The sequence below is a fragment of the Neomonachus schauinslandi genome, chromosome 12 (genome assembly GCF_002201575.2).
Source record: "Neomonachus schauinslandi chromosome 12, ASM220157v2, whole genome shotgun sequence".
Lineage (NCBI taxonomy): Eukaryota > Metazoa > Chordata > Mammalia > Carnivora > Phocidae > Neomonachus > Neomonachus schauinslandi.
The window spans coordinates 55578509-55598723 of record NC_058414.1 but is presented as its reverse complement, the minus strand read 5'-3'; the positions used below and the strand labels follow the sequence as shown (position 1 = coordinate 55598723).

General features: G+C 41.5%; 1 protein-coding gene across 4 annotated transcripts in view; it reads left to right on the top strand.

Moving 5' to 3' along the window:
* OSBPL3 (oxysterol binding protein like 3) overlaps positions 1 to 16530 on the top strand; it is an 85430-nt gene extending 68900 nt beyond the window's left edge. For all 4 annotated transcript variants that reach the window (XM_021689659.1, XM_021689658.1, XM_021689657.1 and 1 more), the window contains 6 exons: positions 2833 to 2911; positions 4331 to 4475; positions 7612 to 7756; positions 11534 to 11660; positions 13271 to 13393; positions 16125 to 16530. In XM_021689659.1, coding sequence (XP_021545334.1) covers positions 2833 to 2911; positions 4331 to 4475; positions 7612 to 7756; positions 11534 to 11660; positions 13271 to 13393; positions 16125 to 16221 — 716 coding nt within the window. In that variant the 3' untranslated portion in view covers positions 16222 to 16530. The remainder of the gene's footprint in view (positions 1 to 2832; positions 2912 to 4330; positions 4476 to 7611; positions 7757 to 11533; positions 11661 to 13270; positions 13394 to 16124) is intronic.
* Positions 16531 to 20215: the final 3685 nt, after the last annotated feature.

The window sequence follows — 20215 nt, the reverse complement described above, 5'->3', positions numbered from 1 at the left end:
TTATTAACTTATATATTTATTCAAAAGGCACAGTGTACGATTTGAGGAAAATTTGAGCATCTTGGCTTTTCAAACAATGAGCACACATCAGTTTTTAAAGCATTTTTCTCTGTTAACAGTGATGACACTTGATTTACCCCTTTGCCTTAAAAAAAAAAATACACTTTGTTAAAAAAAAAAAAAAAAGCTCCTTCCCCCACCTTAGTCCCCAGCCACCCAGTTCCTCTCTCTGGAGGCAAAATTCCAGGTTAGGTTACAAGTACCTTAGTACTTTTTCTGAATCTTTGCCATTAAAGGTTAGAATTGAAGCTTGATTAAAAACATCTCTAACATTCACTGAAACCCACTGGGAATAATTCTTATAAGATCTGTAACCTTCTAATTGCTAAATGTTATTGACCCTGTAAGCACTTTATTATTATTTTTAAGTAATGGATTAGGCAACGAGAAGGACTTTCTCCAAGTAGTTTCTATGTGCTCCTTACCTTACACAACAGTTTTCTCCTCAGTCCCCTTCTTTTCTTCCTCATCAGCCTTTTTCCTGGGCAGTCCCACGTATTCCCATAGGCTCACAACTCCCAAATCTTGCTTTTTAATCCAATCTGACATTTCTCTGCCTTTTAATCATGTTGCTTAGGCCATTTACATTTATTATGAATATTGATATCGTTGGATTTAAATGTGGCCTCTTAGTATTTGTTGTCTTTTTGTTGCATCTATTCTTTGTTTCCCTTTTTTTCTTTTTCTGCCTTCTTTTGGACTGAGTACTTTCTATCATTCCATCATATCTCCCTTGTAGACTTATTAGCTATACCTCCTTGTTTCATTTTTTAGTTATTACTTTAGGATTTATGTTATGTATCTTTATCATAAGTCTGTCTTCAAGTAATATTATGCCATTTCACATATTGTGGACATGTTTTATTTATGTGTGTTATAAACCCAACAATACATCATTACTGCTTTTGCTTTAAACAGTTATTTTTTTTTTTTTGTAAAAACTTTATTGAGCTATAATTTGTATATCATACAATTCACCTAATTAAAAGGTATAATTGGATGATTTTTAGGATATTCACAAAGATGTCCAATTATCATCACAATCAATTTAAGAACATCTTCATCACTCCAGAGGTACCTGGGTGGCTCAGTCAGTTGAGCATCTGGCTCTTGATTTTGGCTCATATCATGATCTCAGCATCGTGGGACTGAGCCCTGCATTGGGCTCTGTGCTCAGTGTGGCATATGCTTGAAATTCTCTCTCTTCCTCTCCCTCTGCCCCTCCCCCCACTTGAGCTCAATAAATAAATAAATAAATAAAATCTTTTTTAAAAGGACATTTTTATTATCACTCCAAAAAACAAAAAAACCAACAACAACAACCCCTTTAGCTAATACCTACCCCCCCCCAACTTCCATCAACCTCTTCCATCCTCAGGCAATCCCTTACCTACTTTCTATCTCTATAGATTTGCCTATTCTGGATATCTTATATAAGTGGAATCATGTATATGTGGCCAGGGGCTGCCTGGTCCCAGCCCTATCACTCTCCTGGATCATGGCCATGGCCCCCTACTGGCCTCCCTGCTTTCACATTTGCTCCCTCGTGGTCTGTGTATTGTCATGCAGCAGTCAGAGGGATCACCTGTCTCTGCCATCCTTTTTCTATCCCTTTTTTAAATTCTATTTCTAGTCTCTCTTCTTTTAAGATTTTATTTATTTATTTGACAGAGAGAAAGACAGCGAGAGAGGGAACACAAGCAGGGGGAGTGGGAGAGGGAGAAGCAGGCATCCCGCTGAGCAGGAGCCCGATGTGGGGCTCCATCCTAGGACTCTGGGATCATGACCTGAGCCCAAGGCAGACACTTAACTCACTGAGCCACCCAGGCGCCCTCTACCCTATTCTTTTTCTATTTCTCTCCCTATTGGTGCCACCATTTATGCAAGTGAGAAAAATATGAAATCATCTACAAATTCTCCCTGTCTTTCAGAATCTGCATCTAATTTGCCAACTAGTTCTATTTCTACTTCTTTCATGGTTCTGGAATCATTCCCTTCTACTCTATCCACTACTGTCTTAGTTCACTTCATCCTCACTTATCTCTTGATCAGTTACAGCAGCCTTGTAACTTGTCACCTTGCTTCTCATCTCTTGTGCTCCTGGTCCATTCTCTGTATTACTCCCAATTGTCTTTGCAAAGTCTGTATCTAATCACATGTGTTTTCTCTCTAAACAAACATCTTATTTCCCCCCAGCGCATACGTACCAAACTTCTTTGCCTGGCTCCTAGAGCCCACTGTTTTTGTACTCAATCTGTCTCTCTGCTTTTCTCTCTAAACAATCCAAGACCCATAGGACAGAAGCACACCCTGTTCTCTTATACCTCTCTCCCTTTGAACAAGCTGTCTTATGCCTTCTATTCCTTTTTCTCTGCCTGGTGAACTCCTGCTTATTCTTCAAAGCCTAATCTAAGTGGCCTCTTCTAATGCTTTCCCAAGAGTGTTGGTCATTCCTGCTTCTCTGGCTCCATTTCATCTTACAATATACTCAGTTATAACCCGTGCCTCTCTGTTTGAGCATTACTTGTTTTCACTTTTGTCTGCCTTTCATACCATGAGTCCCAAGAGAGGGACTTTATCTTACAATTTTAATTTTCCGATTCTGTTCCAGATACTCAGTTGGTACTTAGATTGAATGAAAAGTTATCCTATAATGTAATGGATTTTATTATGAAGAGATTGTTCTATATAGGGATTATTTATCCAGCCTAAGAATTCTTTGATCTGTGTAGCTCTCCTGCTAAATATGTGCTAATTGGTATTTCATTTCAGATGTGAGGTGGAAAAACAAATTCTGGGGCAAATCCATGGAAATTGTTCCCATTGGCACAACCCATGTGACTCTGCCAGCGTAAGTTCTTCTGTGGTTGGGAACTGCACAGAACTTAGGGCCAAGATACAGCTTTAGGAATGGGATTCCCATTATACCCCATGGTGCTGAGTATATGGTTGGTTTTTTTTTTCTTTTAATTGGTTTGACAGTAAGTTCAAATGTAGCTCATTTTGACAAGCTCACATTTTCTTTCCTTCAAATGGGAATGCTACCTGGAAACCAAAGTTCCCTGAACAGAAAGAAGCTTTTTAAAAACTCATTTTCACTTTCTAACAAAATCAAGAATGGTAGTTTTGCTTTAACATTGTTGTCCTACCTCACTGTCAAAATTCCTTTTAAGAAAAATATGATCTTGATCCTACAGGGTTTATTGATCCTCATTTATAAAGCAAAATGGCTTCGAGGGTGGCTTCTAGGGTGGGGCCAACAGGACTCAGGTGCTCACTTACTAACTGCAAATCCTTGGGCAGGTTACTTAACCTTCCTGATCACTAGTTCCCTTACCTATAAAATGGGAATAATAAACCACCTACTCTGCAGGACTGTTGTGAAGATTAAACAGGTAATATATGTAAAGCACTGAAAAAAGTACTTGGCCCAGAGCCTACGCCATGTTAAGTGTTTGGTCTTATTACCATTATCCTCATAACTGTTATAGGACTCTGTAAGTAGTACCTGAATACTTAACTCATCATAAAAAGGTTTAAGACATGTATCTTTTTTTTTTTTTAAGATTTTATTTATTGATTTGACAGAGAAGGAGACAGCAAGAGAGGGAACACAAGCAGGGGGAGTGGGAGAGGGAGAAGCAGGCTTCCTGCCAAGCAGGGAGCCCGATGCGGGGCTCGATCCCAGGACCCTGGGATCATGACCTGAGCTGAAGGCAGACGCTTAACGACTGAGCCACCCAGGCGCCCCAAGACATGTGTATCTTAAGATTTATATATGATAGATATGTGTCTCTGCATATATATACATACACACACACGTGTATACATACGTACACATATAGATGTGTGTATTCATGTATGTGTGTGTGTAGAGAGAGAGCAGATTGTGAGATCACCACACCTTCCCCATTGCCTCTTCCCTTTTCTAGTCTGATAACTTAGACAAATCACCTCTGGCTCTCAGTTTTCTCCTCTGTCAAAAGAGAGAATGGGTTTTTCCAGGAGATCACCAGCTTCTAGTGAAATCCCTGGCAGCTTCCGGAGTGCCCGACCCTGCCCGCTGTGGCCCGCTGTGCCTTCGTGTCTCCTCAGAGAGCGGAAGCTCACGAGGCCCAGCACGGCTTCGGCCCTCAGTCAGTGTTGGTTCCATAAATGAAGAAATGAGTAATTCATCCTGTGACTTATTTTTTTTTAAATAGCTATATTTGTTTGCATTTGCTGCTGGCTCTTCTGGGAATTGTTAATGTCACTGTTTCCTCCTTTCCAGCTTCGGAGATCATTTTGAGTGGAACAAAGTGACCTCTTGCATCCATAACATCTTAAGTGGGCAGAGATGGATTGAGCACTACGGAGAGATTGTCATCAAGAACCTGAATGATGACTCCTGCCACTGCAAAGTGAATTTTATAAAGGTAACCCAGGTGGCCCCGTGAGCTCGACCCTAGAAAGGCCTTGGCAGAGCTGGGGCCCGAGGGCACAGGATATCTCAGGGAACGTCTCACCTTCCCCTTTGTGCCATCGGACAAACAATGCCAGGAGCTCCCTGGTGTCCCCCCTCCCAATGTCTCTCACCTGGATCAGGACCACGGCCCCTCTGGCCTCTCTCCTTCCACTCGTATTCCGCTATGGTCTATCCTCAAGGCAGTAGCCAGAGGGACCCTTTTAAAACATAATTCATCGGGCACCTGGGTGGCTCAGTTGGTTAGGCGACTGCCTTCGGCTCAGGTCATGATCCTGGAGTCCCGGGATCGAGTCCCGCATCGGGCTCCCTGCTCGGCGGGGGGTCTGCTTCTCCCTCTGACCCTCCCCCCTCTCATGTACTCGCTCTCTCTCATTCTCTCTCTCTCAAATAAATAAATAAAATCTTAAAAAAATAAAAAATAAAAAAATAATAATAAAACATAATTCATCATGCTGCAATATGGATGAACCTTGAAGACATTATGCTCAGTGTAAGAAGCCAGACACGAAAGGACAAATACTGTATGATCCCACTTGTGGGGTACCTAGAGCAGTCAGACTCATAGAGACAAAAAGTAGAATGGTGATACCAGGGGCTGGGGGGTTGGGGAATGGGAGGTGGTGTTTAATGGACACACGGTTTCAGTTTGGGAAGATGAAAAAAGTTCTGGAAATATATAATGATAATGGTTGCACAACACTGTGAATGTGCTTAATGTCACTGAATTGTATGCTTAGAAATGGTTAAAGGGGTACATTTTGTTATGTATATTTTACTAGAATTTAAAAAAAGAAAGTCATGCTGTATATCCCAGAAGGCCCCCCTACAACTTCCATCTTTCCCAGTACAAAAGCCTGCCTCCTGACAATGCCCACAAAGCCCTGTGTGGTATGCGCTGCCCACCCACCCCATATGTTCACACACGCACACGCACGTGCACACCTATGTGAACACACAAGCCTACACATGGCTATAGGCACACACCCCTGCCTATATGTGCGTAGGTCTGCATGCGTGCACGCACACACCCACTCCTTTCTCTGCAGTCTCAGCTCCCAGCACCCCCTCCTCGCCTTCCTTCCCCACCATCCTCTGACCACATTGGCTCTCCTCTCTCCCCCTCCTTCTGCTTGGATCCCTTTCCCCAGATCCTTCCATCATCAGCCCTGCCTTTTTAGTCACTTTCTGTCACATCCCATTTTCTTCAAAGTGTTTCTTCCCACCCAGAGTTAACTTGCTCACTGTTGGTTTACTTGGGGATTTTCATTTTCTGTTCCCCACACCCTCCTCACCGTCCCTGAGTCTGGAAAAGCAAAAGCCTGATCTAATCTTGCTCACTGCTGGAGGCTGATGCGTGGAAAGGCTCATGAACATTCGTAGGGTAAATGAACAGATTGGCCAAAGGCAAAAGCATGGAATAGTCTGCTTAACTTTCCAAGTGCTTTGAGTCCCTTAGATTCCTCTTGCCCTTAAAAATTTCATGTATTTAAAATGGCCTTAAAGGAGTATTTGCATTTAATTAAGATCAAAATCCTAAGCAGAGAGATGAGGCTCTAATTGTGGAATTTCATGCAGTACCTCTCCACACCACCTATAGCTGCTGGGGGACATTATGGAGAGGTGGACTGGGGTCATTCTTATATCCTATAATTCAGGCTGGGATGTAGACAGATAAAAAGCTAATAGTGTTTGGGGTGAAATAAAAATGAACCTGCCTCGAAAACTTCATGGAGTCTCTCTGCAAAAAGAAGAAAAGGCAACCTGGAGTAGGGATATATGCCCCCATCCAGGTGAGGGCACCTGCTTCTCAGCAGCTCCCCCAAGAAAATGTGCTCGAGTCCCCTTTCTACCATCCACCTGGTACTCACACACTTAGGGCCAGAGGATCGATTTCTGTGGCTATGAGAGAGGAGGGAATTAGAACATTGGGTGTGCCCCCGGTGTTGAAAGAGAATCTGAAAGCAGATGTAGCCCTTCCCAGATGCACCACCTTCCTCTGTGGCATCCCACCGTATTGCCAGCATTGGATTTGTCAGCAAGTATCTGTAACAGAAAATCTGACTCCTGCTTCCGAATAAACTTAAGAGCCTTGACAGCATTTGTTTCCCTTTTCCTCCATTTTTACGCGAGTAGAGACCTCAGGTTTATGTTTCTGATGCAGCTCTGTGATGTTGCTGTCCTCTGTCCTTCCTCCCATCTTCCCCACAGACATAAAATGGGGAAACCAAACCACCAGAATATGGCCCCAAAATGCTGCTCAACTTTATTGGCTTCCAAATACGGATTCTGTTTTGGATGAAAATAGCACTAGGAGTTTTGATTTATGAAGTAATGCCTTCCATTCTTTCCTAGAGATTTTTTAGGGCAGGCAGGTAGTTGGGAGACTCGGCAGGGAAACATCCACTCTAGGGAGTTCGACCCCCCTCTGCTGGCCAGCTTGCGGTACTGTATAAAACCCACAAGGCTGAGCTGGACTGAGCTGCTCTCAGATCAGGACCAATCCACAGGGTAAATATGGGTCGCATCACGTTCCAGTGGATTGGATGAACAAATCTAGTTTGGGGGAGAAATGATGGGAGAAACAGAAAATTGGTTGCTTTACAAAGGAGCCTCCTTTATTGGTTTACAAAAGACTGTCTAGTTCCTGTCGAGAAAAAATATATATGAGTTACTTTTCTCTGAAATTGTAATAGTCAGAGCCATGGTGACATCCACAGAACAGCTATTCCGGGGGCGGGGGGGGGGGGGGGGCTTAAGAGCCAACCGCATTACTTGGCCGATGTGTGAGACCTGAGCCTTTCCTTCTGATGTTGTATGTAACAAAAGTAGGGGGAAAAACCTGTATCTCTCACAAATGTGGATTGTTGTGTTGCAAACTACAAATAAATAAAGGGTTAGATGTTAAATTTTATTAAGTAATTAAAAGTATGATTTTTAAAAAAGCCAGAACCCAGAACTGGCAAATTATATGCAATGAAGCATCATTCCTATGGTTTTTTTTTTTTTCTTTACTTTTGTTTCTCTCTTAATATCTGTAATAAGTTGACTCCAAAGTACTAAACTGCTAACTCTCATTTGAATCTTAGGCGAAATACTGGAGCACTAATGCCCGTGAGATTGAAGGTACAGTATTTGACAAGAATGGAAAAGCGGTGCATCGGCTCTTTGGGAAATGGCATGAAAGCATCTACTGCGGTGGCTCCTCTTCGTCCGCTTGTGTCTGGAGAGCGAGTCAGTACCCCGGTTAATCAGTCTCGGGCCAGGGGTCGGGGGGCATGGCCAGAGGAACTGCGGGTGGGCTGGCATCAATGTCCGCCATCCAGGGTCTCCAGCCTCTACCAGCTTTGAACTCTGTTCGAGCCACCAGCCCCTCTTTCATTCACCAGGCCTATCTCAAACTCATCCTCATGCTTATCACCAACACCTCAGGTGGTCTGCTAGGTCCTGGCTTCTTCATCCCAGAACAAAGCCATTGCTCATCCACGGTTACTCTGTCCGAGGAGGTCTTTCAGGCTACACACATCACCCCTGTGCCTCTCCTGGGCGCTGAGAAGCAGTGGCAGTGAAGTACAAGAGGTCATTCTAGAGTCAGAATGAATAAAGAGAAAACTGTTACTAGACAAGTAGAGTGACCTGGGGCTTCTATAAAGTTAGGGGTCGCCCAGATTCACCCAATACCATTAGCCACTCTGATCTCTCCTGTAATTCTAGAAAATACTGAGCCCTTGAAGCAGCTATGGGGAGGGCTAGGGAAGCCAAACCTTCATAACATGTCCCCCAAAACATTTTAAGACTTTTGTCCATCTTCTAATCTGATAAGTATATTTCCAAGTCTTGGCCATATTATAAATGATTGTTCTGAGATACCACCATTAGTATGCTTTAGGCTGATCAAAATAAGACAAAAAACCATTCTAATAGTAACTTAAACCATTAGTATGTGTGCTATTACTTAACAAGTAAGGGGTTGGATGGCCCCACGGTTGTTATACAGGCAACGTTACCTTTGTCAAGAGCACAGACCACTGACGACACAATCCTCCAGTCCCAATATGGCAGTGATGTGTCCCCTCATGGATGTAAAACATTTATCATGATTCAATATCATATCCCCATGTGACAGGTCACTAAGCAGGAGAGAAGCGAGAACAAAAGAGTTGTCTTCTCTTGTGTCTCTCTTTTTTTCAGGAAATATTTACTAGGATTCCCCAGCAAATGTATCATTAAGTCTTGTCAGCCTCAAGTGGGTCCAAACCCATCCTTGAGCCACTCAGGGGCAACTGGGTAGACAGAAGAGATTCAGATGGGCTTAGATTCACCCCCAAGGGAGGACACAATGCCACATGAACAGATCAGTTTCCCATTAGCAAGTAAGAAAGGGAAATAAATGTAGGGTAAGCAACCAACAGTGTCTCTTTCACTGGGTAGCAACCATATATGGTCACAGGGGTGGCCATGAAGCCAGAATGAATTGGCACCAGTGGCCACCTTCCAAGCTTTAGAAGTTCAGAGAGACACTCACTGTCCTTTGCTTAAAGTATGTATCAGAGATGAAAATTGCCTTCCTCTTTGGGATGTTATAGTAGCACCTTGACAAAGCACACGGTGGGTGTGAGCTGTTACGCTTGTTGTTGCTCACTGACTTTGTGTTTCTGCCTTGGCCATGAGCATCCCTGGCCCATCTTCAAGAAGAACCACTGTCTTTGCTCCGGTGGTTGGGAGACTGGGCTGGATTTTTGAAGGCACAGTAGGAAGCTTTGCTACGATTTTCATGACTAGGGTACATGGAGGATTAGAGTTAAAATTAGACAGAAAGGACTCCTGAAGCTTGGAAAACTGGGTTTGCAGAATAGTTCAGGGAAAGTGTTTGTATTTGTACATGAGAGTAACTCCTGCTAGGCTAGGAGTGGATTTTATTAGCCTGCATTTGGTTTACTCGATATGGAAACTTGGTATTTTTAGCTTGATTTTTAGTTGGGATTCAAGTTAGAGCAATACACTTGGATTAGACCACTTGGGCTGCTATAAAAAATACCACAGATCGGGTGATTTAAACAACAGAAATGTGTTTTCTTACAGTTCTAGAGGCTGGGAAATCAAAGACCAAGGTGCTGGCAAATTTGGGTTCTGGTGAGAGCGTGTTCTTGGCTTGCAGTCAGCCGCTAGATCAGGGCTGCACCCGTTCGACCTTATTTAACCTCAATTCCTTTCTTAGGCTCCTTCTCCAAATACAGCCATATGAAGGGGTAGGGCTTCAACATATGAATTTTGGAAAGATACGAACATTCAGCCCATGACACTGCCCCTGGCCCCCGCAAACCACACCCTTCTTACATGTAAAATATTTATTCCATCCTAACAGCCCCCTAAATCTTAACTCATTCCAGCATCAACTCTAAAGTCTAAAATCCAAAGTCTCAGCTAAATATCTAAATCAGGTATGGGTAAGACTTGAGGTATAATTCATCTTCTCCGCTGTGAACCCATGAAGCCAAAATGTGCTTCTAAATACAATGGCAGGACACACGTAGGATAATTCCCATTCCAAAAAGGAGAAATAGGAAAGAAGAAAGGGGTGATGGCTACCAGATAAGTCCAAAACGCAGTAAGAAAAATGCCATTAGGGGTGCCTGGGTGGCTCAGTCGGTTAAGCGTCTGCCTTCGGCTCAGGTCATGATCTCAGGGTCCTGGGATCGAGCCCCGCATTGGGCTCCCTGCTCGGCAGGAAGCCTGCTTCTCCCTCTCCCACTCCTCCTGCTTGTGTTCCCTCTCTTGCTGTCTCTCTCTGTCAAATAAATAAATAAAATCTTTAAAAAAAAAAAAAAAGAAAAATGCCATTAGATCCTAAGACAGCAGATGATAATTTTTGGCTCAATGCCCCGCCCTCTGGATCCGCTGGGGCAGTGGCCCTGCTCCCAAGGCCCCCAAGGCTCTGGGTGGTGGCAGCACGGCAGGTCAAAACTGCAGCAGTGGCCCCACCCTTTGAAAGGTGGAGGCAGCCCCCCCCCCCCCCCCCCCCCGCCCCTGGCCTGTGTAGTCTGGGCCTGTGGTGGGAAGGGCAGCTCTGATGATCTCTGAATCACCTTCACTCGTTCTTCCCTTTACTTGAATGATAACATGTTCGCAGCTGGAGAGCTGGATGGTCCCATCCTGTAGAATGGCAGTAGTCCAACAGCCTTACTTCATTCGGTCCCATTTTCTCTGTCCCCTTCACATCAGGCAGCATTTCTGCTGGTATAATCCCATGTTTACTCCTGGCTTCAGCTGAACTAGATTTAAATTTAAATATGTAAGATTTGGAGGGACAAGAATTGGTTAAAAAGAAGGGCAGGCATGGAAGAAAAGAATAATCTTGACCACTTGCTATGGGTTCCACACTACTCTAGGAACTAGACAGAGTTCCAGGAGGATTTGACATTTCTTAAATGAAAAATGGATTCTCCAGAGTGAGAGTCTTGTTCGTCCGGAAAAAATGGACCCAGAGTTCTTTTTAACGTGTTTATTTTTTTTTTTTTAAGATTTTATTTATTTGACAGAGACACAGCGAGAGAGGGAACACAAGCAGGGGGAGTGGGAGAGGGAGAAGCAGGCTTCCCGCAGAGCAGGGAGCCCGATGCGGGGCTCGATCCCAGGACACGGGATCATGACCTGAGCCAAAGGCAGACGCTTAACGACTGAGCCACCCAGGGGCCCCTTAACGTGTTTATTTTTGTAACAAATTATTTTTATAGTTTACACAGTATAAAAACTAAATGGCATTACATGAATTTCCTATATGGCCACACAAAAGAGGTCTGATCCTTGTAGGTAGAAGAAAACTTCTAGAGAAAAAGATTTATAGAGGAACATTCACCACCAGTTTGTTAGCCAGAATACTTTACTAGAAATGGGAGGATTTAGAGCTGAGAGAGAAAAATTATAGCTGATCTGAGATGAAAAAGGTGAAGGAATTAAAATGTAATGTAATTGGAAGGCAAGTTAGAGATGAATGATTTCTTTTTCTTTTAGATCCCATGCCAAAGGGCTATGAGCAATATTATGGCTTCACACAGTTTGCCCTGGAATTAAATGAAATGGACCCATTGTCAAAGTCTTTATTACCACCTACTGACACTCGATTTAGACCAGACCAAAGGTAAGCACTTTTTAAAAGATCTTTATCTCCAGAGATGTAAAACTCCTTATGAAAAGTCTTACTAGGGGCGCCTGGGTGGCTCAGTCGTTGAGCGTCTGCCTTCGGCTCAGGTCATGATCCCAGGGTCCTGGGATCGAGCCCCGCATCGGGCTCCCTGCTTCGCGGGAGGCCTGCTTCTCCGTCTCCCACTCCCCTTGCTTGTGTTCCTGCTCTTGGTATCTCTCTCTCTGTCAAATAAATAAAATATTTAAAAAAAAAAAAAAAAAAAAAAAAGAAAAGTCTTACTAACAACTCCCAGACCAACAGAGGTGCCCGAGAGAGACAGTGTCATCAGGAGTAGAGGCCTCGGGGGCCTTGCAGCAATCATGTCCTGGAAGGAAGGGAGCCCAGCTTAATTCTACGGGTGGCCTGACCTTTATTCATCAGTAGAGCCTTATTTCTATCGAAATATCCAAAAAAGTATTTATTTTTTTTTTAAAGATTTTTATTTATTTATTTATTTGAGACAGAGAGAACGAGAGAGAGAGAGAGAGAGAGAGAGAGCACATGAGAAGGGGGAGGGTCAGAGGCAGAAGCAGGCTCCCTGCCGAGCAGGGAGCCCGAAAAAAAGTATTTATTTTTAAGAGTTTTATTGCATCCAATAATACAGAACTTATTGTGTATCTGAAAGACTGAAAAGCACCCAGCTCCCTAACCCCTCAGATTTAAATTATTGTGGTGCATAAAAATCTAACTTCTGATCCTACGTTTGCTGGCAATAAGCTGTGTAAACTTTCTTAGTCCCGGTTTCCTATTCTGTAAAATGGACATAATTATCTCTGCCCTTGGACCTAATTTAAGACTCCAAACCCAGAAAGGAAAAAAATATACATATATTTGACTTTATTTAAGAAAAAAAAAAACCCTTCTTCATGGCAAAGTAAAAAATATATATATATACATTTATATATATTTTTATATTTTTAATATATTTTTTATATTTTTGTGTGTGTGTATGTGTCTATATACATATGTGTATACATACACATATACATAAGTGTATATATACATATATATACATACCCAGAATTAAATAGATAAATGACAAACTAAGAAATCTATGTTTGCAACTCATTTCATGAATTGGTTCCAGAAATCAAGATGAACTCATTAAAAAAATGGACATAGGAAAATGAACTGTTCACAAAATAGGAACTGCAGCTCTCTCATAAACATATGAAAAGATGCTCAGTCTCACTGAAAGAAATGCATATGTTTAAAAACATGTTGACATACCAATTCTTCACCTACCAGCCAGCAAAGATTCAACAGTCTGATGTGTTCTGAGGCTCCCGGGAAAGGGCGTGGTGAGGAAGCAGGTGGGATGAGAGATGGCGACGAAAAGGACAAATTCCTTTTTATAGATACAATTTTTTGAACCACGTGTGTATCACCAATTCCACAAAGAATATCTTCCCTAAGTACCGCAAAATACCATTTTTAGGGTTGGAGAGGGTTCTTATGGATAGGGAAGCATATTGAATCTCCAGTTCTAGACACAATTCAAGTAGTCACAATGACAGTATTTTCTTGGAATTTGTGTTCCGTTATTTTCCCCCTCACTGCCCCAGGTTCCTCGAAGAAGGGAACATAGAAGAGGCTGAAATACAAAAGCAGAGGATCGAACAGCTGCAGAGAGAAAGGCGGCGGGTCTTAGAAGAAAACTGCGTGGAGCACCAGCCCCGGTTTTTCAGGTGCGTGCGCCCATCACGTGGGTCCTGGGCTGACAGGGACTGGCGACACCTGAGGCTTCTGGACGAAGGGAGGGGACGCCCCCATCCCCTCCCCAAATGCGAGCGTTCTTGGCGTCTTTCTTGCTCCGGAGTGCTAAAACCTCTCCTCTGGAAAAATGGCACGTGCAAGGAGTCTAATGCTTGATTTGCAGAAGTTCCAGAACACTTCAGTTTGGATGTGGAACATTTACTATTCATTTTAAAATAACTTGCCATTCAAGGTCTTGTTAAAAGTAGACATAAGGATTTAGAAGGGGCATCAGAGACCATCGGCGCTCCACCCCCTTTCATAGTAACTGAGAAGAAATCTACAGAAGGCCCCAGTGAAATGTCCTGGACTGGGGCCTGGCCCTCCTGCCTACACGCCAGGGCTCTGTACGGTTTGGGGGGCTTTTTTGTTTGTTCCTTAAAAAAATAAATAAACGAGGCCCACAGAGGAAAGCAGCCGATTCTTGCCCTGCCGGTTCCACCCCTCTCTTACTTTTCAGAGCAGCCAGAGCTTTGTTGTTTGGGGTTTTTTTTTGTTTTTGGTTGTCATTGTGTTTTAATGGACCACAGGAATTAGCTCCTCATCTTGCAGCAGCAGCAATAAAGTATGTATTTCAAAACGGCAAAATAGCAACAAGTGATGTTTTATCCCCAAAATATAATGCTTTTTTCCCCTAGAGTCATTGTGGATTTTGTCAGGTCCCTTCTGATCATTTCCACAAACTCCGGTTACACGCAAATGAAGATTATTCAACTGGCCAGAGTTTCATCCCAAAATATTCATAACTTTGTTTAAATATTCTATTTATTTTTATTTTTCTATTTATATTCAATTAGCCAACATATAGTACATCATTAACTTTTGATACAGTGTTCAATGATTCATTGGTTGTGTTTAAATATTTTAAAAACAAGACACCTTAAACTATTTTTTTAAAAGGCAAGAGATAGATAAATGGATAGATGAACAGACTGATCCGTTGATTTACTGATCAATTGATAGACATACACATATACCCTTAAGTAGGCCAATTCTTTTTTTTTCTTTCATAGATCATCTAGTGTCATTTTTAAACAAGGGAAATTACATTTATAAAGATGTTCACTGCAGTATTTTTTAGGATCATTAAAACTTGCGGGTAACTAAGCTGTCTCAAGAACTAGGGAGAGAGACTCATCAATTCGACCTAATGTGAAAGCATCAAAAATGACTTCACAAAGTCTGTGGAGCTCTATGGAAAAGGAATTGACATTTAAATACAAACTTATAAAACGTTACGTAGGCTGTTGTGGCAACCGTCTAGAATGGAACGGAAAAGGACCAAACATGGCTACAGCCAGGTGGCCTTAGCTATTTTTCCTCTGGGTTGTCTGTGAAATTATCAGAGTATCGGATGGGGCAAAGAGCTGGAGAAAAGGCAAGAATCCTCAGCAGTAGTGGTCCTGGCAGAGAGGTGACCGAGAGGCCCGTCAGCGGGAATTCCAAGTGGAAACTAGAGTTGGGACAGAGCCGGGCTCCTCTGGGTCATAGTAAAGTGTCTGATAGGCAGACCGGCTCCTTTTAGACACATCCCTTTATTAGAAGAGGGAAACCAGTGTGACAAAAATCTGTGTCCCCGAGAGCATGGGAAAACAGGCACTGTACGCTTTTGCTTCTAAAACATGAAATATCAGACAAAATTACATGAATGCGCTCTTTGACATCGCAGTTCTGCTTACAGGAATTTTTAACGTAACTATACTCACGTGCATACAAAATTACATATGGGTATATGTCTATCATATTATTATTAACATGTCTCTGATAGCTAGAGATTAAAAACAACCTCCTAAAGGCTCACCAGTAAGGTACCTGTTAAATTGTGGTCCATTTCTACAATGGCATATCATGCAACTGTTTAAAAAGAAATCAGGATTCTCTACTGCCAGAGTCACCAAACTTGTCCTATAAAAGACAAATGGTAAATATTGTTAGCTGACCTTATTGTGACAGTGGAAAATGATCTCCAGTAGATATTGTTATGTCAAAAACTCAAGGGGTAGGACGCCATACAGGGCTGTCATTGTGTAAAAAATGGGAGAGGGGTGGAGTGTGGGTGTGTATGCATGCATGCTCATACATGCATGAAATTTCTCTGAAAGAGTGAAGCTTCTAAGATCGTTGCCTCTGAAGAAAAAGGACTGGAGTCTGGGAGATAGGAACAGAAAGAAGACTTTTACTATCCACGCTTTTGGACCTTCTGAATTTTTATCTATTTAATATATTATCTATTCAAAGAATAGTGAACCAAGGCTATTCTCTCCTGACTCTTACATCTTCTAATTCCTTCTGTTTTTAATGCTAACTTATAACTTGATATGAACAACCTGGTTGATTTGTAGCTTTTACATAGTCACACCCAAGGTGGTGGCCATCATCCCAGCCACGTTTTATGTATGACAGACTCTTCCCTTATCCATGCTTCTCTCAGAAGCACCATTTTTCGCAGCCTCTAAGTTTGAGAAGCCGAAGTCAGAAGTAACAAAATCGTTTCCGGGCTTCCTGTTCCTTCACAGTCCCCGTATGAGACTGTCAGGGATATTGTATATGCACGTGGAATGACAGCCAGGCCAGGGTGGGGGGGGGGAGAAAAGAGGGAAAGGGAAAGAGGGGATATGACAGTATTTTCAATAGCCTTCAAGAAATTCTTTTTATCTTTCGCAGGAAATCCAACGATGACTCCTGGGTGAGCAACGGCACCTATTTGGAACTTAGAAAAGATCTTGGTTTTTCCAAACTGGACCATCCTGTCTTATGGTGAAAAAGGAAAGAAGAATGATACACCCTTCTACTTCTCCTGTGTTTGCTTTCCGAAGTCACACACCTGTGTCTGTGTATTTAAAAGAAATTACTTAGAATGATCGCCTGTGCTTAGCTTAGCATTGTAAGTATTTAAGTATGTATTTTCTTCAGTAGGTTTCTTTACAATTTCAAATGTTATCACGATTGTTTATATGAACGTAGAACACCTTGATATTTCATTTTATATATAAACTATTTAATAAAAATGAAAGATTGAATGTTAACGTGTGGGTTAAAAAAGAAGCTTTAACACTAATTTTCCAAAGGTTAGGAAAATTCAAATTAAATTTATGCCTTATAAAATTGTGTTGGAGAAAAAAATTTATCTCTCCCAGGTGCATTAAGAAATACGGATACCCAGGGTTACTCACTCATGCATAAGCTACCCAGGTTTAATTTGGTAGCTCAGATATCTTTTTGCCTCCGACAGCTCTTGAATTGCTCATACAGAACAATTCTGCTGGTGCTGGAGTCTGAAGAATATTTGCATTTGCATTTTGGTGGTTGGGAGGATGGTATAAGATTAGTGGAATGTGTGTTTTTCTGTCAGATAGATATGGCACCTTCCTGAAGAGGAGAAAGCATTTGAGCTCATCCCTCACTAGAGGAGTATTGCCTTATGTGCAAAAGTGTACCCTGTTACGCAGAGAAATTGTCATCAGTCTGAGAAATTCCCATTAATTAAATGCTATAGGGGCATCCCAGAGACACAGTAGGAGATTTCTCCTTAGTGAGAACGGAACTCTTGACAAGTTAAACTGTTTTTCTCATCTCACTCCCACCCCCAGTTTCCCCACACTTTACCACAGCTCTGTTGAGTATGGAATGTTCCAGTTTAGTCTAAAACGTACAGTGCATTCCACACAACAGTTTGACTTTCTAAAAGTTTAGCAAAATAACTGATTATTTTAAATAACTCAACAAGTTTTTCTTAAATACTGTTTTGGTGTTTTCTACCTCTTAATAACACCATATTTTAGATCTTGTATAAAAAGTTTGACCATCTGCCTTATAGATAAATGTAGAGAATTGATGTTCTTCCTTTGTGTTGTGTTCTGATAAAGCTTTGACTTATCTCTTTCCTATACTTCTTACTCATTTCACTCTTGTGAGTTTTGCAGCAGTCTTAAATAATACAGATTATAACTACTAGAAGGGGAAACTTTGTCATTTTAAATGTTAAAGTACAATAATACAATTTGTGCAGTAGTTGAAGTGTTATCAAAGCAATGCCAACTTCTGCCCAGATTACATTAAAACCAAAGCCTAATTTTTAAGCCTTTTACTCTAATGTCCATAATAATCCTATGGAATATCAAGTATAATGGTGTAGTAAAAAGATTTCTCCAGAAAACACTTACGGATATTTAAAACATTTCAGAGCATGTAGAATTCTATGAATGAAAAGTAGAATAATAATGGTAAAAAAGAATGCATGATTTTTTCAGTGTCACACCAAATAACCAAGTAGTTGGACAGCACTGCATTTTCAAAATGGAGAGTTTTAAAGTGGGTCAGTAGCCTTTTGGAATCTGCAAGTGATTAGCATTTAAAAACAATACACAGCTCATTAAATATTACATTCATTCCTTCCAAATCAAGGAGTCAAGATGAATACAATGTGAGTATCATTTCCATTTCTAAGCAGTTTCGATGACACAATCAAATTCTTTGGTGTATGTGCTTTGTTCTTTTCTTTTCAAGCATGTATCCAAATTCTCCTCACAGACAGGAAAAAGCAGGCTGTAGATTTAAGGATACTCAAGGGAAAACCAAATCTAGTTTTCAAATTATGAAGGAAAATGTAGACTTTTAGCAATACTGACTACTAAATAGGCCTCCTCTAGAAGCTGGCTCCAAAAAGACAAACAAACAAACAAACAAACAAAAACAGGACATGCAGCCTGAATGCATGTAGCTCTGTCATACAGTATCTGGAGATTTTTTAATTGTCCCACTGCTGTTATTTCAATTGACTTTATGCTTTATTTTGGAATCACAAGGATAAATGGACCAAATACCACCATTGTAGTCATCTTATTTGAGATGGAAGTGGTGATAAATTAGAATATGACACAGAACTATATGCAAATTTAAAAAGCTACGAGTCAGTACCAGCCCTATAAAGGGCGTTTCTGAAATTTAAACAGCTTAGTGATGCATCCTGTTATTATAGTCTTAAAACTACCTTGAGGGGGAAATGGCTTCTTTCTTCCCTTCAGTCCCTATCCTCAATAGCACCTTCCCATCTCATTTGTATTTCTGGGGCATTTTCTACTTTTAAGACAAAGAAAACTGAAACGTGGCATTCTTTGGGAAGAATGGAGGTAGAGTTTAACTTTCTGGACTTTGAAAACCCCAATTCAATCATTGCAATCACTACGCCATCTGAGATACATGCTTAAACCTCCCTTTTCTTCCTGATTATTCCATCCCAAATTGATGGCGAATTAACATATATATTCTTGGAAACGGGACTCTGGGCAGTCGACTACCTTGTACTTCATATGTGCCCATGGCCTCTATCGATTACCCCAAGCTGCAGATCATTCTGGAAGAGTCCAGCAGCCTCCTGTGTAGCCTGGCAGCAGATCCCTTCCAGCTGCAGGCGCCAGAGCCTCGGCTGGTATTTCCCGGAGTCAAATGTAATCATCAGAATCCCAGCACGACTCTCCCTGCTCTTCACCTCCCAGAAGTCAGGCTGCTTCCGGGACTAACTAAACAGCCAGAGTGCACTTTAGGCCAACAGTCCAATCCTCCATCAAGTCCCTAGAGTGCCCCAATAGCCCACAGTCTTTGTGTGCTTCCTGTGGGGCTCTCTGGAAGAGAAAAATATACAAGCTAAAAAAACAAAACAAAACAAAAAATCTCTTCATGTTTACTTCATTTGAACTGCTGCTTTTCTCATATTCTACCTTTAATTACTTCCAGTAAATCACTTGCTTGGGCTTCAAGGACTGTCCCTCATCTGTATTTTCCAGATTTATGATGAGCGGTCTTGTTCTACTATAAACAGTGTCAACCCTAAAAGAAAAAGAATAAAGTTTTTATTTGGCTATTGAACCTTGCTGTAGGCCTACCACATAGTCCATGAGTTAGTTATATTATGCCCTCAAGCTATCATAGAATTTTCTCCGGGCTTTTAGTTATGAATAGGAGCAATAAAGTTGTTCTTATGATGTTAGGAATAATAGTTCCAATGTATTGGCATAATTCATTTGAATGTCTTTCATTTTGATATTAACATTGGCATAAATCTATTTTTGCTACCAGATGATAGCTATTTTCATGCGCTCAACTTCCCTCTGCGTTGTATAAATCTGTTACTTGGTGTTAGTCTTTATTTTTCTGTGTTGGAAATATTTATCACAAGAGTATCTTTAAATCATGACAGAAAATGCAAACCATTTTCTGAGACTTTTGTTTTGAGTTACACAATGATAAGTTGCTAATGATGATTTTATCTTCCTCCATTACCCTCAGAGGATACTTTAAAAAAAAAAAAAAAAGGATACCTGTTAATCTTCTATCTAGCTGTGTGTAAGATTATTTTCTGTTTAAATCCCACCCTTCCGCCTATATACCCCATTCTCCCCAAAAAGTTCGTACTCATTTGTTTATCCCCCTCATGTAGCTAGTTGACGGTGAATAAACAACATGGAAAAAGGGCCACCTTTGTCTTTGTTTTTCCAGGTTAATGGGTATTAGTGGCTGCTGAAGGGGAACAAGACGCTAAGCTAGGCTCTTTTGAGGAAGAAACATGCCTGGTTATCTAAAGTGATAGAGATTTGAAATAAGAATACCCTGGGACATAAACTGGGAAACCATAAAGTTGCCATTCTACAAATGTAGGTCCCTCAGCCCTTAGGAGGGGGACCTGAGGCAGCTGGAGCCCCAGACAGCCCCCAAGGAGCGCCCTGTGTTTACCCCAGCAGACTATGGAAAGAGGTTTT